The 24,886-nt window shown below is 39.7% G+C and overlaps 2 protein-coding genes across 7 annotated transcripts in view; one reads left to right on the top strand and one right to left on the bottom strand.

The window, feature by feature from the left end:
- NIP7 (nucleolar pre-rRNA processing protein NIP7) overlaps positions 1 to 24,886 on the top strand; it is a 58,522-nt gene that overhangs the window by 9,128 nt on the left and 24,508 nt on the right. The window lies entirely within an intron of this gene.
- Positions 791 to 23,071, bottom strand: TERF2 (telomeric repeat binding factor 2). Of its 4 annotated transcripts, none has more exons than XM_036897732.2 (10): positions 22,649 to 23,060; positions 22,464 to 22,559; positions 21,675 to 21,805; positions 14,322 to 14,408; positions 12,943 to 13,089; positions 11,337 to 11,443; positions 9,184 to 9,576; positions 3,989 to 4,074; positions 2,387 to 2,427; positions 791 to 1,928 (listed from the first exon to the last, which is right to left on the bottom strand). In XM_036897732.2, the coding sequence occupies exons 1-10, from the start codon at positions 23,025 to 23,027 to the stop codon at positions 1,770 to 1,772; spliced, it is 1,626 nt and encodes a 541-aa protein (XP_036753627.1). In that variant the 5' UTR covers positions 23,028 to 23,060; the 3' UTR covers positions 791 to 1,769. The 4 variants fall into 4 exon arrangements, with proteins under 4 accessions (XP_036753627.1, XP_036753626.1, XP_036753630.1 ...); XM_036897731.2 differs by having other exon boundaries at positions 2,387 to 2,430; positions 22,649 to 23,057; XM_036897735.2 differs by lacking the exon at positions 9,184 to 9,576 and having other exon boundaries at positions 22,649 to 23,071.

Raw genomic sequence — 24,886 nt, forward strand, 5'->3', positions numbered from 1 at the left:
GAGAGATTGTGATCACTTCTCAGTACACGGTGGCACGGGCACCCCACCTGAATCCCACCACCGCCACAGACCTAACACTGTTCATGTCATAAGCAGTGACAGAGTCAACAAAACAGTCGTTATTCAGAGTTAAGTTTTATAGAATCTGCAGGCATGTTTGTGCATACTTCAGTAACACTGAAACATAATAAAAATAACACTGAAGTTATGTTAAAAAATATTAATGGGCCTATGGATTTCTCAAGTTTGAGAAACCCTGATGAGGATAATTTGCTTCTCTAAATGTATCACGATGTCACTCTTCTGCCAGACAGCACCATCTAAGGTAAGGATGTGGATCCTAATCCCTTTTGGAGGGAGACCACAACTAGTACAGCCAGATCAAGAGGAGATCAAGTCCTCACCTTCTTGGGGTAGTTGCATTTGGGATTAACTGATTGAAGAAAAATTGGTAGTACCAAACCCCAAAACATGCAGTTAATAGGTAATAATGCCATACACAAAGTTTCCAAATGGTAACTACAGGATGAATTTTAAACCTTTGGTATTTCTTAACACCTTGCCTTTCACTCAGAAGTGAGAAAGGGGAAATCCTTTTGTCCCTGGAAAAATGTTCTATGAAGAAATGGACAAATTAAAAGGAAACTTTCACATCTCTGTTTAACATAGCTTCTGAGAATTAGAATATCCATAGTTTGACATCAGCTTAACATAGTTCAAAGCTCGTTCAACATTTGGCTGTCTCCATCTATTCATACATTCTTTGCTGCAATTAAACAGCTACTTAAACTTGAGAGAAGCAAGACTTTAATGAAGAAAGCTACAAGTTATGGACATAGTTCTCATATTTTAAAAAAAGATTACAGAAAACACTTTACTGAAATTTTTTTTTCCTTTTTTTTTTTTTTGCTAAAAAGACAGTCTTTAAGGATGTCCAGGAGAGACAGCAAGCACAACACAGTACAAAAGGAAAAGGGAATGTTGAATTTCAGTGCAAGACATTAACACAGCACAATTGGGAAATTAGGCAGAAGCAACCATTTCACAAAGAATGGAATTAGGTATTTATATTCAATCAGGATTTTTTTAAGCTTTAAAAGTCCAGCATAAGGCAGGGAACTGAGAAGAGAGTATGGGGAGGGGCTAAGCTTATCTATAATCACCATTTCACTAAAAAACACACTGGTTCAACCACATAAGTAGTGGAGGTTAAACCTGCCTACACAGCCCAGCAATCAAGAGCAGATGCCAAGGCAGTCGGGGCGAGGTGTCGGCGTCACGACCGGCTAGACAGTTTCTAAAGGTCTCTCATCAGCCTGGGCTCATGACATGAAGTTCCTCTGCATTTGTATCAGAAGGCCAAAGCTTCACCAGGAACAAGTTCACTCCAAATAATGTTCGTGTTGCTGGTTTTAACAGGTCATGGAGTCATAAGTGGCTCCTAACAGACTCCACCATTTTCTAGGAGAAGGTTCTACTGATTACTGGGGATTTAAATTCAAGCAAACCACTAAAGAAGGGAAATACTAATGATATTCTGGCACTGTACAAGCTATGTGCCTGTCATCCCTGCCAAGACCATGGGTGGACTTGGCTTTCTCAGCTCCATGATCTCCTACAGTGATGGAGTGGAACTGGGGCCTCCCCCACGTCGGAGGAGGATGCCCCAAATTTTCATCCCAGCCCAGCTTCTGAAAGAAACAGCAGACTATCAGGGACTATTATTAGGAACCATGCTCCTGTGAATTCTGTGGAAATGAGAGCCTGTTTCAGTTGATGCCAAGTCTTTTCATGGTCCGCCAGCGATCCTTAATCATCACAGCTGTTCGGTTAACAAACGGGTAATTTTTAGAAATGGCAGCCCAGTTTCCTTCCCCATATTTCTGCACTCCAGCCTTGACCCACTCACTTTCTTCTACGGTCCACTTCTGCAAAAGAAACCAAAAGATTTATCACAACCTGTCTCTACACTTATAATTTCATAGAGTGAAGAGGTAAACTCAAGGGACCCAGCAGAATAATCTGAACCCAAAGGAAGGAAGGGTTTATATTTTTAAAACATTACACAGATGAATTAACACCAGATTTGGACATTTAATAATTTTCAGTTTCCTGCCATTTCATCTTCAACTAATTAGCATTCAAAGTTTCAAATGTGTGCTGTTCATGGTCAGGAAAATGTGTTGAGCTTCTGTACTCCTAGATTTTTCTCCCAGAGAATAACAATGACTTGATGCTTAGTTTGAATTGAAACAGAGTTATCTGAAAATTGCAAAAAATATTTTTACCAGGTGCAAGTATAGTCTATGATGAGAAGTAAGAACTTATTTAACCTCTGTTCTACCCAAACAACCAGAAAATATCAGAAAAGAGAATTTTTAATTACCTGCTTTCTTGATATATTTGTTGTACTCTCTTCATCTGGTGCTGCTGGAAGACAGTTAAGGTAGACTCATTTTACAGTTCAACTTTCTCTACACAAACCACAAGAAAAAGACATCAAATGTCCCTAAAGGGAAAACCTGATTCAAATTTCACAAACTTTTTGAGACATGACAGGACATCACTGAAGGATAATTTGTTTTTGTTCTTTCTTTGCAAGATATCAGTCATTTCAGCCCATTAGTCTATACAAAGCAAGGACTTTACAAACAGGCATTCAGTAAATGTTGGTTAGTGATGAATTTCGGGCTTAGTAAAACATGATTTTCTAAAATTACTGAGTGACTGTGGTATTTAAAACCCCTAACATATATACATACACACATACACATATATTTGTAAGTATGTATATATACTTACACAAACACTATATATGTAAAATTTCTTCTTTATAACCCCTTGCTATTAAACATTGCTTTGAAACAACAGTTTTGCCAGAATTTTCAAATCCCTGTCATTTTATAAAAGTAAAATTTGGTTCAATTCCTTAAAAGACCAGGGTAATAATTATTACTTCCCACTCCTACAGACCATGTGAGATGTGCTCTAACTCCACTCACCATATACAAAGAGAGCAGGTCTCAAAAAACATGCATCAAGATCATGTCTTAAGGGGCTAGAGGGTTATAGGACTGTATACAAGTATAAAAGACGTGCCATTTCAAGCCAAGAAGATCCAGTTAAAAAGCTGCAAGAAAAGGCAAAGTTGCATAAACCTGAAATTGCTACAGTATCTACCTCAGCATATGCTACTGTCCTGGCATGCTTCCCAAACAGTGGAGGAAGTCGCTCAGGAAAAGGGGTACTTCTGGGGGCATATTATTTATTTTTAAATTATGAAGTATTTCATACTGTAGTGGAAGCAGTTTTCTAAAGCTGGCAAATCTGGACTGCATTTGAAGTAGATGTTTTCTAGAACTTTTCTATTCTGTTCTTTAAAAATATCTAATACCACTTTTATTGATTTTCTGTTACTTCCCCATTTTCTGTGTGATCTTCATCTTTCCAACTATGTTTTTGCTAATGAAGGTACTTTTTAAGGTCACATCTTTGGGACTGGCAAAGGATTACCATTGTGGTGTTACAGATATCTTTAGAATCTCCAAGATCAAGGTTTAGCATTTAGATATCTAATGCAAATGTTATGAAATTTAGTATTAATTACAGAAAAGTAAAGTTCCTCTTCTTAGAAAAAACATTTATATAGAGAAACTGGTCAGAGATATTTTTTTACTTAAGAAATGCAGAGAATGACCACTTCTACCTTTTCTAATGAAAAGACTTGGAAGAACATCAGCTGCAATGAAATACAGAATTTAGTCAAACAAACCCAGCAATTTTCTTTAAATAGAAAGTGCTGCTTTGACAGTCTCCATTGTTTAATGGGAAAGAGCATAAAACTTATTCCTTATGAATCACAATGAGGAACTTAATAAACCTTTTCTAGTGTGGAGACAAGCAGTTTCTGGAACATTGTTTTGAAAGTAACATGCATCTACACTTCAGCAAATACCAAGGAGAGACCAAGGAGAATCTCCTAGCTTACCCTGAACTTGAAACAGCTCATCCTCTTCCACCCAAGTTTCTTTTTCTTCAACCCCATTAGGGCTGTTCCACTTGCCTTTGGGTAATCTGAGGGGAGATCAACAAGAGGACAGGATGTGAACAGACTGATCCAGGGTCATGCCGTCTCTTGCTGGCTCACTCATGGCTGTGTACTCCTCCTCCTGTTGTGACCACATTCGAGATCCGCCTACACACAATTCCCAAATCCTGGCCTGGACAGGCATCTCCATGTCAACATCCCCAGGCTGCACATCATCCCTCAAACTCAGAACTGAATCCCCCTCAAAATCTGTTAATTTTCCTGGTTTCTTTGTTTGGTTTGGTTTTGGCTCTTTCAAAGGTCTCATCATTCTTATAGCCTAGAAGGTGCAAACTCCTCCCTCTCCTTCACCAACCTGCCCAATTCCTTTCTCTCGACTGTTCTTCATTCCCTGAGTCCAAACCCATGGTACCTTTGACCAGTATTACACTAGCCTCTTAACTGGAGCCTCTGCCCCAGGCCCCTTCCCCTTCCAAAGCCATCTGAACGACTGTCCTAAAATTGTCATCTTCCTCCTCTATTCCATGATAGCATCTCACTGCCTAAACAGTGACACCTGTGAGGGAATCAGGATCATCCATTTTGGCTCCAGTCAATTTCTCACCACCAGTGCCTCCCCCCTGACCCTCACTAGCACAAACAGCAGAGCCATGCCCTCTGCTCTGCCTTCCTCCTGTAAGCTCTGTACTCTTCTGCCTTTCTATTTACAGTTCAGTTCCTTCTGCTTGGGATTCCCTTCCCTGCCAAGTGAAATCCTACCCATACCCATCTTCAAGGCCATCATTTCTCAGTAAAGCCTGCCCTGACTGCCAACAGCCAACACACACACAAAGCCCAGTCCTCTGCTCTTGTGGTACTGCCCACTGTACTAAACGCCTTTCACAGTGTACCCCTAACCATAAGCACCTTGAAGGTTTGTCTACTTTAAACACCAAGCACAATAACACACACCCTAACAAGCTAGAGAAATATTAGCTAAATAACAACAGGATTATCAAAGAGCTGCAAAGGAATACTACCAGCAAAGATTAGCATACTATGCAAACAAGAATCCTTGTGAACATGAAATGTTAAGTACTTGGGTGAACCAAAAAAGTCCCAAAGCTGAAAAATAATCCAAAACCTAAATTATTAGGTAAATGAAAATCTGGTCGGTCTTTTCTAATCAACTTTACTTCACCAGTAATACAGCTGCCCTGGGAACAGAAAACAGCACAGATCTGATCTCAGAATTATAACATCTTTCACAAAGCAAACATCCAAAGTAGCTGAATGAAGTTTTGAAGAATTTATATAGATCAAAATGATGTGTAAAATTTGACCAAGATTATAGAGACAAACCTGTCTCCTCCCCATAAAAAGAAATTTATTTTAAGGCGTCTTGGCATTTTGCAAATGGGTAATGAAAGCAACCTCCTTAGCACATAGACTTGAAAAAATTTTTTTGGATTTCAAGAGTTTCCTATGAAATTACCTAAGTAGCTGAGACAAACGGTAGACTATTTACTTCAGTTTTTAAATTGGGTCATATCCCCAAAAAAGTTATTTCTGAGATTAATTTGCTTAAGACAAAGTGAAAAAAAATTGAGTTTTTCCTTCTCAGGATAGTAGCTGTGTTATTTACTATTTGTAAATTATGGGCAGGATCACAGTTTAAGTTTTATCCAGTGATGGGATAAAACTGGTTTTTAGCCTCTGGGTTCTTCATTTTCACTGGAGTAGCTGTTCACTCTTTGTGCAATCTTCACGGATCACTTTGATAACCTCCTGTTCCTCCTCTAAACTCAGCATTTATTTTGTGTACAAATGTTCTCGTACTAACTTCTCACGTGAAGGGGCTGGAATCTGGGTCTCCATCTTAACTGTTTAGTGGCTATGCAGTCCTGGGCAAGTCAGATCACTTCCTGGTCCTTGCACTCCTCATTGGTGAAGTTAAAATTTGATGAGCAATGAATAGTCTGATGGGGAAGGATGGTTCTAGAAGGGTGGGATGATCTAGAGGAGTTGGCAAACTACAGCTTGTGGATACTGGTACACTCCTTGAGCTAAGAATGGTTTTTACATTTTCAAAGGGTTATAAAAAATACAAAACAAAAAAGAATATGCAACAGAGACACAAGTGGCCCACCATTAGATGGTCTTTTGTAGAAGTTTTGGGTATGACCCCTTTAAATTGCAAGAACCAAGAATTATTGTTCGGTTAATAAATATCTAATAAGTCTGCACCAAATGCTGTGCCGTGAAGGATATAAAAACTGAGAAGTCAAGGTCCTGCCCTCCAGGTGCTATACCACAGTCCTACCTTCTTCCCAAGTCCACTGGCCCAGCCCCCCCAGGTCCTGACTGCTCAGCTGGCAGCAGTCGCCAGCCCCCCTCCTTCTCTCCTTTCTCTTATTACCTGTTCAGAAGCCCTCACTGACACCTCATCAGGCCTTCAGATCAGTGGTATTATAATTATGTGGGGCACATTTGGAAACAGATTAGAGCATTCCCTTACCCCTTCTAATTAGTAGTCTAATCCAAATTTTTTTGGATTTCAAGAGTTTCCTATGAAATTACCTAAGTAGCTGAGACAAATGGTAGACTATTTACTCCAGTTTTTAAATTGGATCATATCCCCAAAAAAGTTATTTCTGAGAATAATTAATTTGCTTAAGACAAAGTGGAAAAAAATTGAGGTTTTTTTTTTTTAACAGTAATGCCAGTTTTTAATCCTGATGAATATACTAGTAAGTAACATAATGGGACCCATTATTTTGTTAGGTACTAAGAAAGCTTTCCTTATAGCACTTAAAATTACTCCTGCTACTCTCATAAGTTTATATTAAATATATACAGACCAAAAACTACCAAAAACAGAAGTAAAAAACAAAGAAAAACGCCACAAACACTATCACAGAACAGTGCCAGAGGCCCAGCATTTCCCAAGCCATACACTGAGCAGCAGCTCACTCACTTCTTCAGCAGACATGTGCGACCGCACAGCGTTTGGCAGGACGCTGCCACACTCCCACCCGAGGGCCCTAATACGCAGCAGCCGGTCATACAGGTACGCGGCCGTGCAGCGTCGGTTCCTCAGCAAGGAGCAGTGTCGGATAACTACTTTGTAAAACATTCCATAGGTAATTGTGATATGAAGGCCAGTTTGAGAACCTCTGCCTGACAAAATACAACAGGAACTCAAGATCTGGTCGGTTCACCTACCCATCAGACTTTTCTCCCTTCATCCTCTCTGTGCATTTTATTCTCCTGCTGTACATGTCATCTTGTGGAGCACACCAGGCTTTCTCATGATTTTATGCAAGGGGTTCCTGTTGCCTACAACCTCCCAGTATTTGTGATGGCCTCCTACTCATCCTTCAAGGCCAGCTCAGTGCTCCTCTGCAAGGTTTGTTCCACCCACAGCTCTGCCCAGCAGGCTCAGTTCTTCTTCCTGGACCTCCCAGGGCACCTCACAGGCATTTCCTTTAGAGCCAGAGTTGTAGAATCCCCTTTTTCTGTAAAGGGCCAGAGGGTACCTTCAGTTTTTAGGCCTCACTGTCTCTGTTCCAATTACTCAACTCACTGTAGCATCAAAAGCAGCCAAGGCAATACATAAATGATGGGTGTAGCTGTGTATGAATAAAACTTTATTTACAAAAAACAGGCAGCAGGTGGGTTTGGCCCAGGTGCTATAGTTTGCCAACTTCTGCTTAAGTTCCCATAATACTTCATACCCTTGACCCATGAAAAGTGGATATGTCTGAAAGCTTCACGAATCCTCCCATTTAAAAACCACTGTAACTTGGTGAAGGGAGGAACCTAGTAAACATAATGTTCCTCATGTAATTGTAGATTAATAATACCAAAAAAAAAAAAAACACTGTAATCATGTACCTCTCGTTCCCTCATCTGTTCATGGGAGCAATACCTACACTTCACAGAACTGCTGGGAAGAGCAAAGGAGATCAGGCAAAGTGAGGGTTACAGTGTGTTAAGCTGCACCTGCTTACCCAGCCAGTGACTCGTTCACTTCCAAATGCAGGGAGTAGTGTATACAGTGCAGATCTGTGCCCGAGTGTGAGTCACTTCTCAGATGCCACAGCCCCTCGGGACACCTAGCACATGCATGCCAGAGCACAGATCCCCAAATAGCTACAACACAAAACAGTAGTAGAGATGGTAGCAGGATGACCATGGGAGATTCATGGAGGCAAAATTTTAAGAGGTAGGTTGGTGTATGTGGTGTGCAGGCCACAGGCTTTGTGTCAAGGCTGATGGGATTAAAAATCCCAATGCCCAACTTGGCCACTTTTCAGCTGTGTGACCTCAGGCAAGTCAGTAACTTTTCTGAACCTTCCTCATCTATAAAGTGGGGTGAATATATAACCCAGAGTGAGGATTGTAGAGATTCAGTAAGATCAAAGTGGCCCACAGGAAGTACTCTGTCATCATCAGCTTCTCTTCCCTTTGAAGGACAGATGGGATTTTGACAAGCAGTGATGGAGGGATGACAGTCTACTGTGGGCAGGAGAAGAAACAAGAAGAATACCAGCAGTAGAGACAAACCTGCTCCAGAGATAGCAAGCAGACCATTTTGCCTGGACGAAGGATCCACAAGAGGGCACAGAGGATAGCAAAAGTCAGGCTGAGGGTGATGATGGGGAGCAAAATGAAAGCATTCTAACCACTGTCCCACAGAACCTAGCAGAATGTGGAAATTAGAATTTACTGAATCTGCCAAGTCTCAAGTGTTCATAGAAGGTGCAAAACTATAAATATTCATAAATCTTTTTTCAAGATCAAAGTATAATGTGGCCCGATTTAAACAAACTTCTTGTAACAAACAAGACTAACACTTAGTAGTCAAGGCACTCAAGTTTGCTAAAACTGAAAGAGTGATGAGTAGGAGACTCTGAAACCCTCCCATCCTCACTCATACCCTAATGCAATGCCTGGAAGCCCATGTTTGGGGCGTCCAATCTGGCAAGGATGGCTATGTGGTCACTCCCCACTCCCAAGTCACATCCTAGCAGTCCCAGCAAGCCTTGGTGGTGGGTAACTTAGCTGAAAGTTACCTCCTTCATGGAAGTAACACCAGGCCCAACCAGGACCACCAACCAGCCCCAAAACTGCTACAAAGAAGGTCTTCATACTTGGGATTTTTCTCCCCAGGGAGGGGATGGTTGACAACGGTGGCCTTGGATGGTGAAGCTGGAACAACTTCCTGGGAGGAGTCGAAGCCTTCACTTGGCTCCATACTCTGGCTGTCCTCCTCCAAAACCAATCTGCTTATTGTCATGTGCTTGTTCTTCGGCTGCAGTTCTGAGCCACCCTCACCCTCAGCAAGGGCTGAACTTTCATTTTCATCTTTTCTTGGTCTCTTATTTCTGAGGGCTGGTGATGATGGGGATGCTTGTTTAGGAAGTACCAGATCTTTCTGGTCCAGTTTTGAGAAGGCTGCTTCAGAATCTTGTGCACTGGACAGAGTCTTGAAAGCTGCTTTCAGAGTCATAATTCCAATGGTGGTTGGAGTATTCCGTAGCTGCCTACAAATACAGCAAACAAACAAACAAACAGCAGTTTCCCCATTTGTTGATGCTCATCCAAACAGCCACAACTTTTTCAAAGTGTGAAGCTTCAAATTAAACAGAGGACTCCTCAAGGTGAGGACCCTTCACTTAAAAGAAAAAACAAAGCGGTTGCTCGATACCTTTATTTATAAAAGCGTCCACCTGTGGGCATACTTTGTTCTATTGTACTTCACAGACACGGTTCATTTTACAAACTGAAGGTTGCTAGCAACCCTGTGTTGAGCATCTTTGAGCACGATTCTGCCAACAATGCTGCTCACTGTGAATGTCACACTTTGGTGATTCTTGCAGTATTTAAAGTTTTCCCATTATCACATTTGTTATGATGATCTGTGATCAGTGGTTATGAATTGCTGAAAGCTCAATGAGGGTTAGCATTTTTGAGCAATAAAATATTTTTTGATTAAGGTATATACGTTGTTTTTTTTAGGTATAATGCAGTTGCACACCTAACAGACTACAATACATATAAATGTACTTTTATATGCACTGGGAAACCAAATAATTCATTTGACTCATTGTGACAGTTTTACTATATTTATTCTGAGGTAAGTCTGTATAAGTTTAAGTACAGCCTTTAAAAATGATATATAAGTTGAACTATGGAGTTTGAACTCCAAGTACGAGAATCCTAAAGGAACTAGTGCCAGTGATCCCTCCTTGAGACTCTTTAGCCTGTGTGCTGTCTAACGCATTTAGTGAGCACGGACTAAAGCGATGCTTTCCTCTATGCAAGTGCCCAAGAACAACGAGTCCATCTGGACAGCTGATGATCCTGCAATCTCACCTTGAAGTCTGAACTCTTCTTCCAGCTGTCCCAGTCCAACCCTCATGTGGAAGGAGGAAAAGACTGGTCTCCATTCTGTCCCCTTTCTCCTACAGCACACTTAGAAATGGGACCTTCAGAATTCTCAGAGTAAGAACTGTGCCACACTGTCTTAGAGCAATGAGAAACCACCTTTTCAAAATAATGTTAAGTTTATCTATCATTTGGAAAAGCTAGTATGCTTTAAGTAAAAACTGTTTAAAGAGAGGGCAAACTGGCAGCCTGCAGGCCAACTCCAGCTGGCAGATGTGTCTTGTTGTGTAACGTAGACAAGTTGTTGTTTTTAATTGGGTTAACTGACAACATCAAAAATCAGGAAATCTCAAAAAATTTGGACATCTCACACAAAAATCTGAACAGAAGTTTTGGAATCCCTGGACATAGCAACAGTCAGACAAAGCTGAGAAGCACACCCTTCCTGGTTCACAGTCCCATGCTCTCAACTGTATTCGCCTACACCCACTTTGCTCCTTTACATTTCCTACTGGGCCCCCAAAGGCATCCAAACTTGTGAGTCCTGCTTTAGCAAATGCTCTTGACAATCTGACTCTCAAGTCTCAACAGTGTATTAAGAGATCAGGACAAGGATGTACTGAGTACACACAGGCCAGGCCAGGCAAGGAGAGAGAGAAAGGAGAGAACCTCTGAGGAATAGCCAGTCAGGACCTTCTGTCAGGCATCTGACATCCTGTCTTTAGCATTCTCATTTTCCCAGGGTGTGCTCTATAACTCACACAGTGCCATGTAAGAGTAACCCAGTATCATATTAGTGGGGATTTTAATCACCAGGAGGAACTAACTGAACCTGCTCTAAGGAGACTATGCTTCCAACAGCCCACCCCAGTGTTCTGTCCAAGATCACAAAAGAACATCACAAAGGGACTCTCACCTTGCAGGTTCCCTAAGTGGCTTTTCCACAGGCTCTGGTGCTGGCTGTTTTTCTTCTTTCACTGTAGCTGAGGCAGCAGACTCAGATTTCAAAGCTTTTTTGGCCATCTGGGAAAGGAAGAATGTCATCAGGAAGAGGAAGCCATAGAATTTCATTAATTTTCTTCTTTCACCATGAACATAATCAATATGTAAACATGTTCACTTACAAATCCAATCTAGGGATAAACTAGAGGACATAAAAAGGGAGAGAATTTACACGAATAATCTCAAATTTCTTCCCTCTTTCCTTCCTCAAAAAATGGCTCACAGTTTTTTACACTAAAAGAGAACTCAGTTTAAGTGGTATCAACCATCTTGACATTTGCAAGAATTCTTTAACCTTTTGGACTATAAATGGTTATGTAATTTTACTTTGTACCTCATCTTCCACCCTCCCAATCTCTAATATGGTCTCTGAATCTAAAATACACCCGTGGGATCATGTACAAAAGTCATACTTTTTTCCCAAACTTAAAATAACAAATGTTTATATTAGTGTCTTTCAGTTTGCATATAGAATTTTTTATGACTCTATTTCCACAAACTTGTTTTGCCTATTAACAACTCTTTGAAAATCTTTACTTATAGCACATAAAACCCTGAGAAGGCCAATCTTGCTCTAACTTCAATTGCTCATGTCTCCCTCTAACTGAAGTTTTATACATTTGTAACCATTCCAGTATCCTTTCATTTCAGATACTGTGTATCTGTGTAATGACTGGTATCTTAAGAGCTGAGAGTTCTATCCTCACACAGAAACAGGGGTAGGTTATTTTCCAGTTACCTGGGATACAAAGGAAAGGATCCTAGGCCAGGCTCAAGTATGCTGACATTTGCTCTCTGAATATTCGAAACTATCTGCTTGATACGTAACTTGAAATTTGCCAAGTGACTGCTAGGATAATTGACACTACCTAACATAGGCCTGGCAGATCTACTGTTACAAGCCAAGGTATTTTCAACACTTTAAAAATCCTTGTTTAAAAAAAAAAACCTTTCACTCAATTTTCCCTGATCATGGTCCATTTTGTAGAACAGACTGGATTCTAATTCTTCCACATGCTCTCTTGCACCCGTTTCCATTCTATATGCTTATTAGTCTTTGCTCCAACTACAGATGTCTTCATTTGGCCTCTTCTGCCTTATCATGCTCGTCACACCTTTTCTCCAGTTATGCCTTTTTCCTGTTAATCCCATAACACATCTACCAACTACTCTTCCTCCCAAACTTAACTCAAATTTCATCTCCTTTGGAACCACCAGCAATTGTAAGTCAACATTCTCCTACTTTAACAACAGATTAATCACATGTAGAGAAGGTAAAAATAGGTTAGGGAAACCACCTGTGTTCCATTTGCCTCTGCTAGGATCTCTGCTTCTATACACTTAAGACATTTAAGTAAGGAAGATAGTTCCTTAAGGAACTAACTAATTAAGGAAGATAGCATATAATTCAGTCTTTTCTACACATTTACTCTCACTTCCAAAAAGAGCTGTCATTTTCTAATTGCCTGCACAGCCTCAAGGCCAAATCATGGTTATGGAAGAAAAGGGCCAAGGCCCACCGTGAGAAGGTAGGGCTCTGCGTCATCCAAGTGACTCTCTAGGAAGCGTAGCATCTTCTGCTGGAAGGTCTCGTAGGAAAAGTTCTGAATAACAGGGTGAGCCAGGTTCTTTTCACGGATAATGTTCAGGAGATCATTTCTCAGCTTCTACACAAAGGATCCATATTTGCAACATGAGAAAGGAGAACTCCAGCAAAAATTCAACGATGATGAGTTGAGACAACACTATTAGAACTCTCAGAATGCAGTCAATGAAAATCACTAGTACATATGTAGGAAGGGGAGCATCCACTGAAAATGGGCCAGTAAATTATGTATCAGCCACAATGGGTTACCATGCAGCTATTAAAAAATGGATGAAAAACTTAGGATCTAAAGTACCTTTATACATTTACATAGGATTTTTTTTTAATTTTTAAATTTTGGTATCATTAATGTACAATTACTTGAACATTATGGTTACTAGACTCCCCCCATTATCAAGTCCCCCTCACATACCCCATTACAGTCACTGTCCATCAGCGTAGTAAGATGCTATAGTCATTACTTGTCTTCTCTGTATTTACTGCCTTTCCTGTGCCCCCCACCCTACATTATGTGTGCTAATCATAATTACATAGGATTTTTAAACTTAAAAAAAAAGTGCCTTATGTGCTAATATAGAATGATCTCCAAGATATATCAAGTGAGAAGAAATTTATGAAATGTTCAAATTAGTGTGTACAATATGTTCACACATGTAAACAGGAAGAACAGGAAAAACGGATATATGTGTATGTTTGTATATATAAATACACACATACTTATTTGCTTATATAAACATAGAATATCTCAAAGAATGAAGAAAAACACTGGTTGCCTCTGAGGAGGAATGAGATAGCTGAGTCAGACAAGAGAATTTTCACTAAGCTTTTTTTACCTTTTGAATTTTGTATTATGTACATGTATTCAGTTTTCAAAAACTAAAATTTAGATTTATAAGGGAAAAGGGAAAAAAAAAGGAAGGTGTAAATAGGGTTTTTGACACCAGAAAATACAGGCATTAAGTCCTCACCAAGGCAGATTCTCAAGTCTGGATCAGGCCTTATGTAAATAAAGTTGAAAGTATTACAAATTTGATAGCTTAATACCTGGAGCTGACTGCTTACACAGAGTTCTGTCCCAAACCAGACAGAAATGGGCAAGTAAATGACTTATGTAAATTTGTCTAACAAAAATTAAATTTTAAAAAGCCAAGCTAATAGTAAGTTATCCTGGATATAAGAGCCAGCATGCTGCAGGTGCTCATAATATTCCCAACTAAAGAACCTTTCCCGTTTTCCCACAGAAAACAATGAGATGGATTTAAGTCATGGGAGCAAAAAATTTATCAAATTTACCTGAGTTGTGGGATCCTTGGACATATGTTTTTTCAAAATTTTTGAAGCCTTTTCAAATTCTTTGTTTTTGATACAAATAATGACAGCCTATAAAAGGGAGAAAAACTTTTTTTTAAACTGTTGTAATAATGACAGGTGTAATCAGAATATCAAATATCAAAATAAACTCTACTAAAAGGTAAAACTGAGTCTTATATACCCAATAACTTTTTTACATCAAATTCCTGTACTTAAAAACTAATAATTATTGTTCAAGCGTTATGAACAAATGTAGACTCTCAGTGTGCAGGGAAGTAGATTTTCAGTATTACATTGGATTTTTTACAAAATGGCTGATAACAGCAAAATCTGATCCTCTGGATTTTGGACCATTTACCCAATTTGCATAGGGCCTCCTAAAGAAGGCAAAATGGACAGGAGTCATTCCAGTCTCCCAAACAACTGGTTTTGTTCTTTTAGACACAGATGTGGAGAGATGAGGGAGGATATACTATGGGGAGAAAAGTGATTTGCTGACCACAGAGTTCCGCTAGTTCTATTAAGGAAACGCCTGAGGCCAATCCTCTAGGCAAACCAACAGTTACCCTCTACCATAAACCCCAGTTAGTGTGCAGGGAATTACTGAGCGGAATAAACCCCTCGACAAGCAGCAGATTTCTTTTCCTCAGTATAATGCCTCCGAGATCCATCTATGTTGTTCCATTATCAATAATTCCTTCTTTCCTGTTGCTGAGCAGTATTCCATTGTACAGATGTACTAATTTGTTTACTCATTCACCCACTGAAAGATATTTGGGTTGTCTGCAATTTTGGTAACTATGAAGGGAGATGCTAAAACATTCATGGACAGGTTTTGGTGTGAACCTAACTTTTCATTTCTCTAAGGTAAATACTCAGGAGTGGGACTGCTGGGTCTTATGGAAAATATATGTGTAATTTTATAAGAAATGGCCAAACTGTTTTCCTGAGTAGCTATACCATTTTGCATTGCCATTAGCAATGTATGAGAGTTCCATTTGCTCCATGTCCTAACTAGTATTTGTGTTGGTATTTGAACCATTCTAATAGGTATGTCCTAGTACTCACTGATTTTAATTTGTATTTCTCTATTGACTAAATGATGTTGAGCATCTTTTCATGTGCTTATCTGCCATCTGTATATTCTCTTTGGTGAGTCTTCTGCCCATTTCTTAAATAGGGTTGTTTTCTTTTTAGAGTTATTTTGTTTATTTCAGATACCAGTCCTTTGTCAGATACATGACTTGCAAGTATTTTCTCCCAATGTATAGCTTGTCTTGATTTCCTTCACACTGTTTTTCTCAGAAAAGTTTTAAATTTTGATGAAGTCATTTATCAGTTTTTCATCTTATGGTTCATGCTTTTAGTCTCATATCTAACTTTTTGCCCTAGTCCAGGACATGAAGATTTTCTTTCCTGTTTTCTTCTACAAGTTTTATAGCTTTACTTTTTACATTTGGATTATGGTCCATTTTGAGTTAATTTTTATATATGATGAGTATTAGGTCAAGGTTTTTTTGCATATAGACATCAGTTGTTTAATACCATTTGTTGAAGACTATTCTTTTTCCATTGAATACCTTTATTCCATTGAATTGCCTTCGTATTTTTGTCAAAAATCAATGTCTTATTTGTGTGGGCCTATTTCTGAATTTACTTCTGTTCCAGTCTACAGTTGTGGGTACTAGTAATCCTTAAAATTGGGTAATGAATTCTTCAACTTGTTCTTCTTCTACAAAATTGTTTGGTTATTTTAATTCCTTTGCCTTACCATAAGTATTAGAATCAGTCTGTTATCTACAGAAAATCCTGTTGACATTATGATTGGAGTTATAGTAAGTCTGCAGGTCATTTGAAGAGAACTGGCATCTTAACTATATTGTCTTCCAATCCATGAACATGGTATGTCTTTCCATTTATTAGGTCTTGATTTCTGTCATCAGCATTTTGTATTTTTCACATACAGATCCTGCTTATATTTTGCTAGATGTATACCTAAATATTTCTTTTTCTTTTCTTTTTTGGGACGAGTGTAAGGGGCACTGTTTTGGTAATATAAGTTCAGACCACTCACTGCCAACATATGGAAATATTAATTTTTGTGTTGATTGTATATCCTGCAGTCTTGCCAAACTTATTATAGCTTTTTTTTAGTATATTCCATGGAATTTTCTATATAATCATCTCATCTGCAAGAAGGGGCAGTTTTATTTCCTTTCCAATCTGTTGCCTTTTATTTCCTTTTCTTGACTTACTGCACTTGTAGGTCTTCCAGTATGATGTAAAATGGAAGTGGTAAAAATAGACATCCTTGCCTTGTTTTGCATCTTGGAGACAAAGCATTTTATCTACCACCATGAAGTAAGATGTTAGTTGTAGGTTTTTTTGTAACTGCCTTTTATCAGGTTGAGGAAGTTCCCTTCTAGTGCGTTTACTAAGGGTTTTATTATGAAATGATGTTAAATTTTATTAGATGCCTTTTGTATCAATTAATATGACCATATGTTTTTTCTTCTTTAGACAGAGTGGATTAAATTGATTGATTTTCAAATATTGAGCTAAGCTTGCATTCCTGGACTTGAGTTTCCCCACTCCGTTACATGCTTAATTGCATCTTCATCCAGGGCGAAGCAGCAGGACAAATAGTTTAAAAAGCAATGAAATTTGCTCTAAGTTCCAGGGATCACAGCCCCACTGCTAAATAGGAGAGTTTTCTTCCTTTGGTTTTAGGTGCCTGCCCTACAGCTATAGGCATCACTGGGACACTGCTGCCACCAGTGTAGTGCTGCCTGGGTGCTGGGGCAGGAGAAGGGAGAAAAGGAAAAACAAAACAAAATTGTGATTTCTTCCACTCTCCCTGACCCTTAAGAGATCCCCTTCCTGCTCCTCTGATCAGAGAAAGCCTCTCTTGGAGTTCTTTCTGTTCACACCTGGAGTGCAGTTCCAGGTTTTAGGAGCCTTCAGGTCCAGGTAGGTGGTGCTAGAGAGGGAAAAAAATGGTAAACTATTCATCACCAGTCTGGTAAACCTTCAGATTCTGGTCTTCTTCCCCATTTGCTTACTTACATTTTTAAGTCCTAAGAGCTAGCTGCTCCAGGCATTCTGTCTAGGATTTATACTTGCATTAAGAGAGACCAAAAAGAGTACACTTAGTTACTCTATCTTTCTCAGAACTGGAACACAGATCCTACTACATTTAATTTGTGAAATAAGAAAGGAAATGTGAATGCTTTCAAAATCTAAACTAAAAGTCTGCCTCTGAAGATTGTGCTATGAGCTTATTATTTAAAACTATGTATTAATTTCCTAGGAAGTTGTTTTTTAAAGAGATGAACCATTGTTTTCCACTTGAGAATTTTCAGAAATAAGTATAATTTCTTTTCTTATGTAGTTATTAAGGTTCTTCAGGTATAAGTAATAGCAGTGGTCTCTGGCTTACTTAAACAAAAAGGAAGTTCCAAGCAGATTTTCAATAGAACAGAGTCAGTTTTATGTTTGGGGAAAATGCCAAAAACCTCATAGGTAGAGAAAACGAAAACTCACAGAAGTGAAGAAAGGCTAAAGCAGCAAACTCAGAAAGAAAACAAGCTGGTATAGGATGCAGGATTGCTCAAAAAGCTTTTCATTTAAAGAATGAAAGTTCTAAGAGTGTGTCTGATATACCAGTGCCTCAAATGGGGTAAGGCTCCAAAAGAAAATCAAGGTATTGTTACTAAAGGTGCAGGAGAGAATGCTACACAGCAAAAAGCAACAAAAAAAATGCTTCCCCTCAAATATGCCATACATGTTATTCTCCCCTGTTCTCCACAGAAATCTGAGGAATCTCTCTTTTAGTTATGAAGAGAAAACTAATGTAGTCTCAATATCACTAACAGTTTACAGAAACAGTTCTCAAACATTTCGACCTCAGGATTCCTGTATATTCTTAAATGTTATTAAGTACCTCAAAGAGCTTTTGTTTGTGTGGGTTATATTACCATATTAGAAATATAAAGCTGAGAAAATTTAAAAGCATTTATTAATTCATTAAAAAATAACACTCATTATAGGTTAACATAAGTAACATCTTTATGAAAAACTACTGTATTTTCTAAGACAAGTTTAATAAGGATGGCATAGTTGTACATTTTCATAAATCTCCTTAATATCTGGTTTAATAGAAGAAAGATGGATCCTCATGTCTGCTTCTGCATCAGTCTGTTGTGTTATGTTGTTTTGGTTGAAGTATGTTTTAAAAAAATTCAGCCTCACACAGATAGGAAGTTGGAAGAGGGAGTAGCATTTTAATAGCCCTTCAGAAAACTGTGGATATTCGTCTTCGACTCTACACCCAGCTTGGGCAAGTGACTTCTTTGTCCCCTGTTGCATTAAAACCTATTAGTCTATCTTGTACTTTAAATAGAACTTTTACTCATGAATGATTTTGTAATATAATGTATTGATCATCTGGAAAATATGTATCGGTTTACTGAGCTATGTAGATCTTCCAAATGTTGATCACAGTTGTTGAAACCACCATCAATCTTACGTGAAAAGTCTAAGTATTGGGAAGCTATCAAGCACATGAATACAAGTTTTCCAAAATTCTGATTTTCACTGGGAAGTCTGAACTTTTTTGCTGGCAACAAATATTATCAGTTGTTTTCCCTGAAGTTCACTTTGCTGTTTCTCAAGAAAATGCCTGCCAAATACCCACATCTGAATATCGAGTTTGTCAGTTCTTTCAAGTAAAAATGGTGTTCCATAAAAAGCAACTAGAGCAACATGCAACTTAATAACACAGTGCTTTAGGCAAACTTCCTATTTTGTCATACAAAATACCGAAAGAGATGTTTACTCAAGTATCTAGATGTAATAAAATTAATTGTCACTGCAACATCAAAGACATTCCTAATTGAAACTGGCGAATTTTTTTTAAACTATAAGCATGAAGCAATGAAGAATACAATACTACTAGTACAATTTATCACTACCTTACATGTGTAAGGCACCAGCAATTTTACCCATCTTTGCCAAGGTCAGTGCAATGAAAAAGTTAACTAACATTTTGGCATTGTTATGGACAGACATAGTTCTGACCCCTGAAAGGATCCTGAAAACCTGCAGAGATCCCTAGACCATACATTGAGAGGTTCTAACATAACAAATAACTTACTTGATAAATTTTATATTTCAAAGTGTGTGCATATATGTGTGTGTGTATCCATACACTTGTATTTCAAAGTATATATACACATGAACGTGTATATTAAAGCTTAAAATGCACCAAAAAGCTTTATAGGCCTAGGTATCCTGTGGTATTTTCCGAAAGATGACTATTAATAGATTATGTGATCAAAATGATAAATTTAAAAAAAGTAAGTTGAAGAGACAAATGATATAATATCGCTTAATAACTAGTAGAACAAGGTAATTGATCCCCATCTCCTGCATAGTCCCATTCCACACACTAATCCAGGGTTGATCTGATTTGTGTGGCCAATAACATACGGCAGAAGTGATGATGTTCTTAAGTTATAAAAGACTGCATCTTCTGTCTTGGGCTCTTGCTCTTCTGGATCACTTGCTTGAGGGGAAGCAAGCTACCAGGTTGTAAGCAGCCCTACGGAGAGCCAAGGAGCTGAAGTCTACAGCCAACAGCCAGCAAGGAAGTGAGTCCTGCTAACAACCATGGGAAGCAGATTCTTCAGTCCCAATTGGGTCCTGAGATGACTGCAACCCCAGCAGACAGCCCAACTATATATAATCTCACGAGAGACCTGGAGCCAGAACCACTCAGCTAAATTGCTACCAGATTCCTGACTCTTGGAAACTGACAGATAGTATTTGTTTTAAGCTGCTAAATTTTAGGGTAATTTGTTAAACAAATTAGGTAACAGTAATACAGTAAGTGAAACAAGAGATCCTAGTACCTGGTGGAAAATGGAAAAGCAGAAAGGAGTCAACATAAGAATATGGCCAATACAAGGGAATTTAAATCTTGCCAGAAGATTTTTCCTAATGAAACCTCCAAGCAAAAGATCTATGAATTTAAATAGTAGTAAAACAATAGATATGCACCTGAATGATGAAAGCCCACAAAGACGTCCAGAAGAGGAGCCAGAAGACAGAGGATAGCCTCGTGTGTCTGTCAGCTAGCTACTTAGCAGGAGTTACATGAATTACTCTGAACTGGTACCATTTTTTCCCATTCAAAAGATTCTCAACTATGCTGAACGTAGGCATGGACTTCTACTCCCTTGCTAATATATCTTTTCTGGCATTTTCCCTCCCAACACAAACCTGACTAACCTATACTAAAAATCTATTCTTGTTATTATCCTTCCTTGGAACTGGAATCACCTAAGCGTTCTTTGCAAGACCAAAGGTATTCCTGCCCAAAGGTCCTTAACTGAATAAATAAAATATCTGCATCTCACATACACTAGTATTTTAACAGGGTACCTGAGTACCCAGCACACAGTCAAGGGACACAAGGTCTTCCTTAATAAGCAAGGTTTTATCTTCCCACCCCACCGGAGATCCCCTCCTTTCACGGGGTGCTCTTTTCTTACCAGTTTCCTTACTTTCCACTGCCAAGGCAGTGCTGAGCTGTTGTTCCTCAGCCCCCACCTCTGCATCTGCTTTCACACCCCCAGCCTTGGTTACTGGAGAAGAAAAAGCTTTTTCTGACTGGTTCCCATGGCCACTTCTATGCTTTAAATAAAAATAAGTTTTACTACTTGAAGCTACCAGAGCTATGGGGAGTCACAATCTCAAATTCCTAGACATTCCACTAGTTTTTTCTTGTCAAGAACTCTGCCTGTGGCAGCCTTCTACCATTACTGTTTTTCTAATTGGCTGATTATCCCAGCACCTTTGATTCTGTTTGTTCTAAGGGAATGTTCCCTAAGCCTCTCTTTCTACAGACATGTGCATGAAAAAGCTCAGTCGGTCTCAGATTTCCCAAGGCCCCAGCTCTTCTCTTTGGTTTATTATAAACAAGGGTGACTAAACCCTATGCCAGTTATTTCCAGCCCTTTCATGATGCTCCTGAATGGTGTAATAACCTCCAAAATGTCCATATTCAGTGCCAACCCATTTCCTTCAAGGGCCACAAGGAAAACCACCAAAATCCCAAAAACAGAGCACCTGCCATTAACAGTTCTTTGCAGGCCTGGGCTGGTAAGGTGTCACCTAAGAGAGAACATCTATCTATGTCTATGTTTGAGTGTGCTCACTTGCTTTCTCTTCATCCCTGTTTCTCCTCTACCCCACACAGAAAAGCTAAGTACTGTATTTTCAAAGACCTCTGATTTTTGTTGAAAGAAAAAAGAAATAAAAATAGAGCCTTACAGCTTCCTTGACCAGTTTTCTACTGGATTCGACCACTGCCTCTGTCAAAGTAAATTCCGTTTTAATCATCTCCAGCACATTGATAGCTGATTCCAGTGGTGTGAGCTCAGCTTCCATATCAAAGGAACAGTCTAGGACAAAGAGCAGAGTTTTCTTTCACTTTAAGCTATTTTCTAAGGAGCAGAAAGTTATGTCCAAAAACACATTTATCTAAAAGAAACATGCAAATATAGTTGAAATTTGCATTTAATTTGCTGACTTACTGTCTACAGGCTTATAAACATGTTTAAGGCCCAAATTCAAATCACTGAATTTGAAGCAACTATCTTGTAATTTTCAAGACACGTAAAAATTATTTTTTAACACGTGCATTTGCATCACAAACTTCAGGATACACACATCCTCCTCAGATGCAAGCGGCCAGAAACTGATGACCGTTTTTGTTGAACAGCTGTCAAGTCAATTCAGGGGAGGGGGGAAATGTGCTCATACTCTGGAAAGCATTCTATGATGGGGGAAAAGATGGCCACCTTAACATAACTCACTGTAGATAGCATCAAAGTTGGGACAAACAAGAAGAAACAGGTGGGAGGAAATAGAAAAGCAGCCAAGAGAATCTTAACTGCAAAAAACTAAAGCCAGAGAATAGACTCATCCTAGAAGAAAAAAGACCACTGTGATCGAAACAGAGCGCACCTTAACCCCAATTCCTTCATTTCTGGATGTAAGTTTGAAAACAGCAATGTAACCCTAAGTTGAGTCCAGAGAAGAACACAAAAATAGACATACCTAAATTTTCCCCTTCTTCAATGCGCGACAGACACTGCATAACCCGCAGCAGCCGGGACACGGTATGCTCCTTCCCCAAGGGCCTGACAAGCAAAGCTGGGAAAGAAGACATCGTTGGCTCGACGACCCCCAGCCCGACCCCCACACCCCGCAGACAGATCTCCTTCCCCCGGCCCGGCCCATACCCTGCATGATGTCCCGGATCTGTCTGAAGTCCCCGTACCGGCTACCCCGAAAGGCCCGCAGCGCCTCGTGGAAGTAGAACTTGAGCACCCAGCGATTGACTGCCTCTTCCAGCCGTGCTTCCCCCGCACCCCGCTCCGCGGTGCCCCCCAGCCCAGGCTCTTGGCGCCCCCGCCGAGCCCGCCCGCCGCTGCGGGACGCCCGCCGGCCTGCCGCCCGCCCGCTGCCGTCGCTGCTCCCGCCTCCTCCCGCCATCGCGTCCGATCGCCGCGCGCCCTCCCCGCCCTCGCGGCCGGGCCGCTTCCTCGACTGTGACGCCTCCGGGTCACGCACGACGCCCGGGCCGGAAGCGGGGCTTGTCGTCCCGGCTCCCGCGGCCATGATACGGTCGGCGTTCTGAGCCGCCCGCGGGCTTCTGGGAGGGAAAAAACAGCGGACCCCACAGCCCCCTTCTCGGACTCCGTAGGTCCCTGTGCGCCGGCCGCAATGCCTTCTGGGGCTTAAAGTCCACGCTTTCCGTGTAGGTAAACCAACCGGGGTTTGTAGTCTAGTGTCAACTTTGCTCCGAAGTTAAGGAACAGTGGACTAGAGACGCCGGACTAGGTATAAGATACTGAAAAGTATATACGTGCAGCTTATTAAATAAATTGTCAAATGTAACATACATAGTGGAAATTTAGTAAATTTACATTTTAACAAACAATTGAAAGCAAAGGCCAGGGTTAACCCAATCGAGATCAAGCAATAGAATATGGCAGTTACCCCAGAAATCTCTAGACATGTAAGATATACAATTTTTTTTGGTATCATTAATCTATAATTACATGAGGAACATTATGTTTACTAGACTCCCCCGTTCACCAAGTCCCCCCCACAAACCCCATTACAGTCTCTGTCCATCGGCGTAGTAAGATGCTGTAGAATCACTACTTGTCTTCTGTGTTGTACAGCCCTCCCCGTGCCCCCCCTCCTACATTATGTCTACTAATAGTAATGTCCCCTTTCCCTCCCCCCATCCCTCCCTTCCCACCCATCCTCCCCAGTCCCTTTCCCTTTGGTAACTGTTAGTCCATTCTTGGGTTCTGTGAGTGTGATGCTGTTTTGTTCCTTCAGTTTTTTTCTTTGTTCTTATACTCCACAGATGAATGAAATTATCTGATACTTGTCTTTTTCCGCCTGGCTTATTTCACTGAGCGTAATACCCTCTAGTCCATCCATGTTGTTGCAAATGGTAGGATTTGTTTTCTTATGGCTGAATAATATTCCATTGTGTATATGTACCACATCTTCTTTATCCATTCATCTACTGATGGACACCTAGGTTGCTTCCATTTCTTGGCTGTTGTAAACAGTGCTGAGATAAACATAGGGGTGCATCTGTCTTTTTCAGACTGGGCTGCTGTATTCTTAGGGTAAATTCCTAGGAGTGGAATTCCTTGGTCAAATGGTATTTCTATTTTGAGTTTTTTGAGGAATCTCCATACTGCTTTCCACAATGGTTGAACTAATTTCAATTTTTTAAATAAAAAAAAAATTACCTGTTGTAAAACAATTAGAAAAAAATAAGTAAAAGATTAACATTTAAATCACCCATAATCCCACATGAAAAAGTAAATTGACATTTAGGAATTAATTTTACAATGAATGTCTTTTGTGTGCCTAGTGTATGTGTATACATTTATTTACAAAAAAATGGAATTATACTATATATAACTCTAATTTTCCATTTGACATGTAATGAACATCTTTATGTGCCATTAAATATTTTTTCTTCAGTATCTTTAGCAGCTAGATAGCATTCCCATATATGGATTAAGCAAAGGTTTCTTTATCTAAATCCCTATTGTAAGATGTTTAAGTTATTTCAAAAATGTGTAATTCTAGACAATCTCAATATTAGAAACATCCTTGTAATAGTGTTGTTGCACAAATCATAATGATTTCCTTAGGGAATTTCCTTAAAGTAGAATTACTGGGTTGAAGGCTACACAGAACATATATCAAACAATTTCCTCATAACTCTTTGGCAGTTCCCTTTTGCTTTTGAACAAGGTGCAGACTCCTTAAAGTGCCTTTTAAAGCCTTAAGAGGTGGGTTGTTTGCCAGCCCCATTTTTTGCTCACAGTTCATGTGGGTGTGCAACTTCTGTTATTCCCTCTTCACCTGCTACTCAATCCCCTGGAGCCTTCATCTTGCTCATTCTAGCCTAACTAAATTCTTTTTGTCTTTCAAGCCTCACT

The sequence above is a fragment of the Manis pentadactyla genome, chromosome 15 (genome assembly GCF_030020395.1).
Source record: "Manis pentadactyla isolate mManPen7 chromosome 15, mManPen7.hap1, whole genome shotgun sequence".
Lineage (NCBI taxonomy): Eukaryota > Metazoa > Chordata > Mammalia > Pholidota > Manidae > Manis > Manis pentadactyla.

Excerpts from the sequence above, each read along its gene's own strand:
- TERF2 (XM_036897731.2), bottom strand. The coding sequence starts at position 23,027 with ATGGCCGCGGGAGCCGGGACGACAAGCCCCGCTTCCGGCCCGGGCGTC. Across the intron at positions 22,560-22,648 it reads GATCCGGGACATCATGCAGG|CTTTGCTTGTCAGGCCCTTG; the intron begins GTATGGGCCGGG and ends CTTCTTTCCCAG. Across the intron at positions 21,806-22,463 it reads TGAAGAAGGGGAAAATTTAG|ACTGTTCCTTTGATATGGAA; the intron begins GTATGTCTATTT and ends TCTTTGTCCTAG.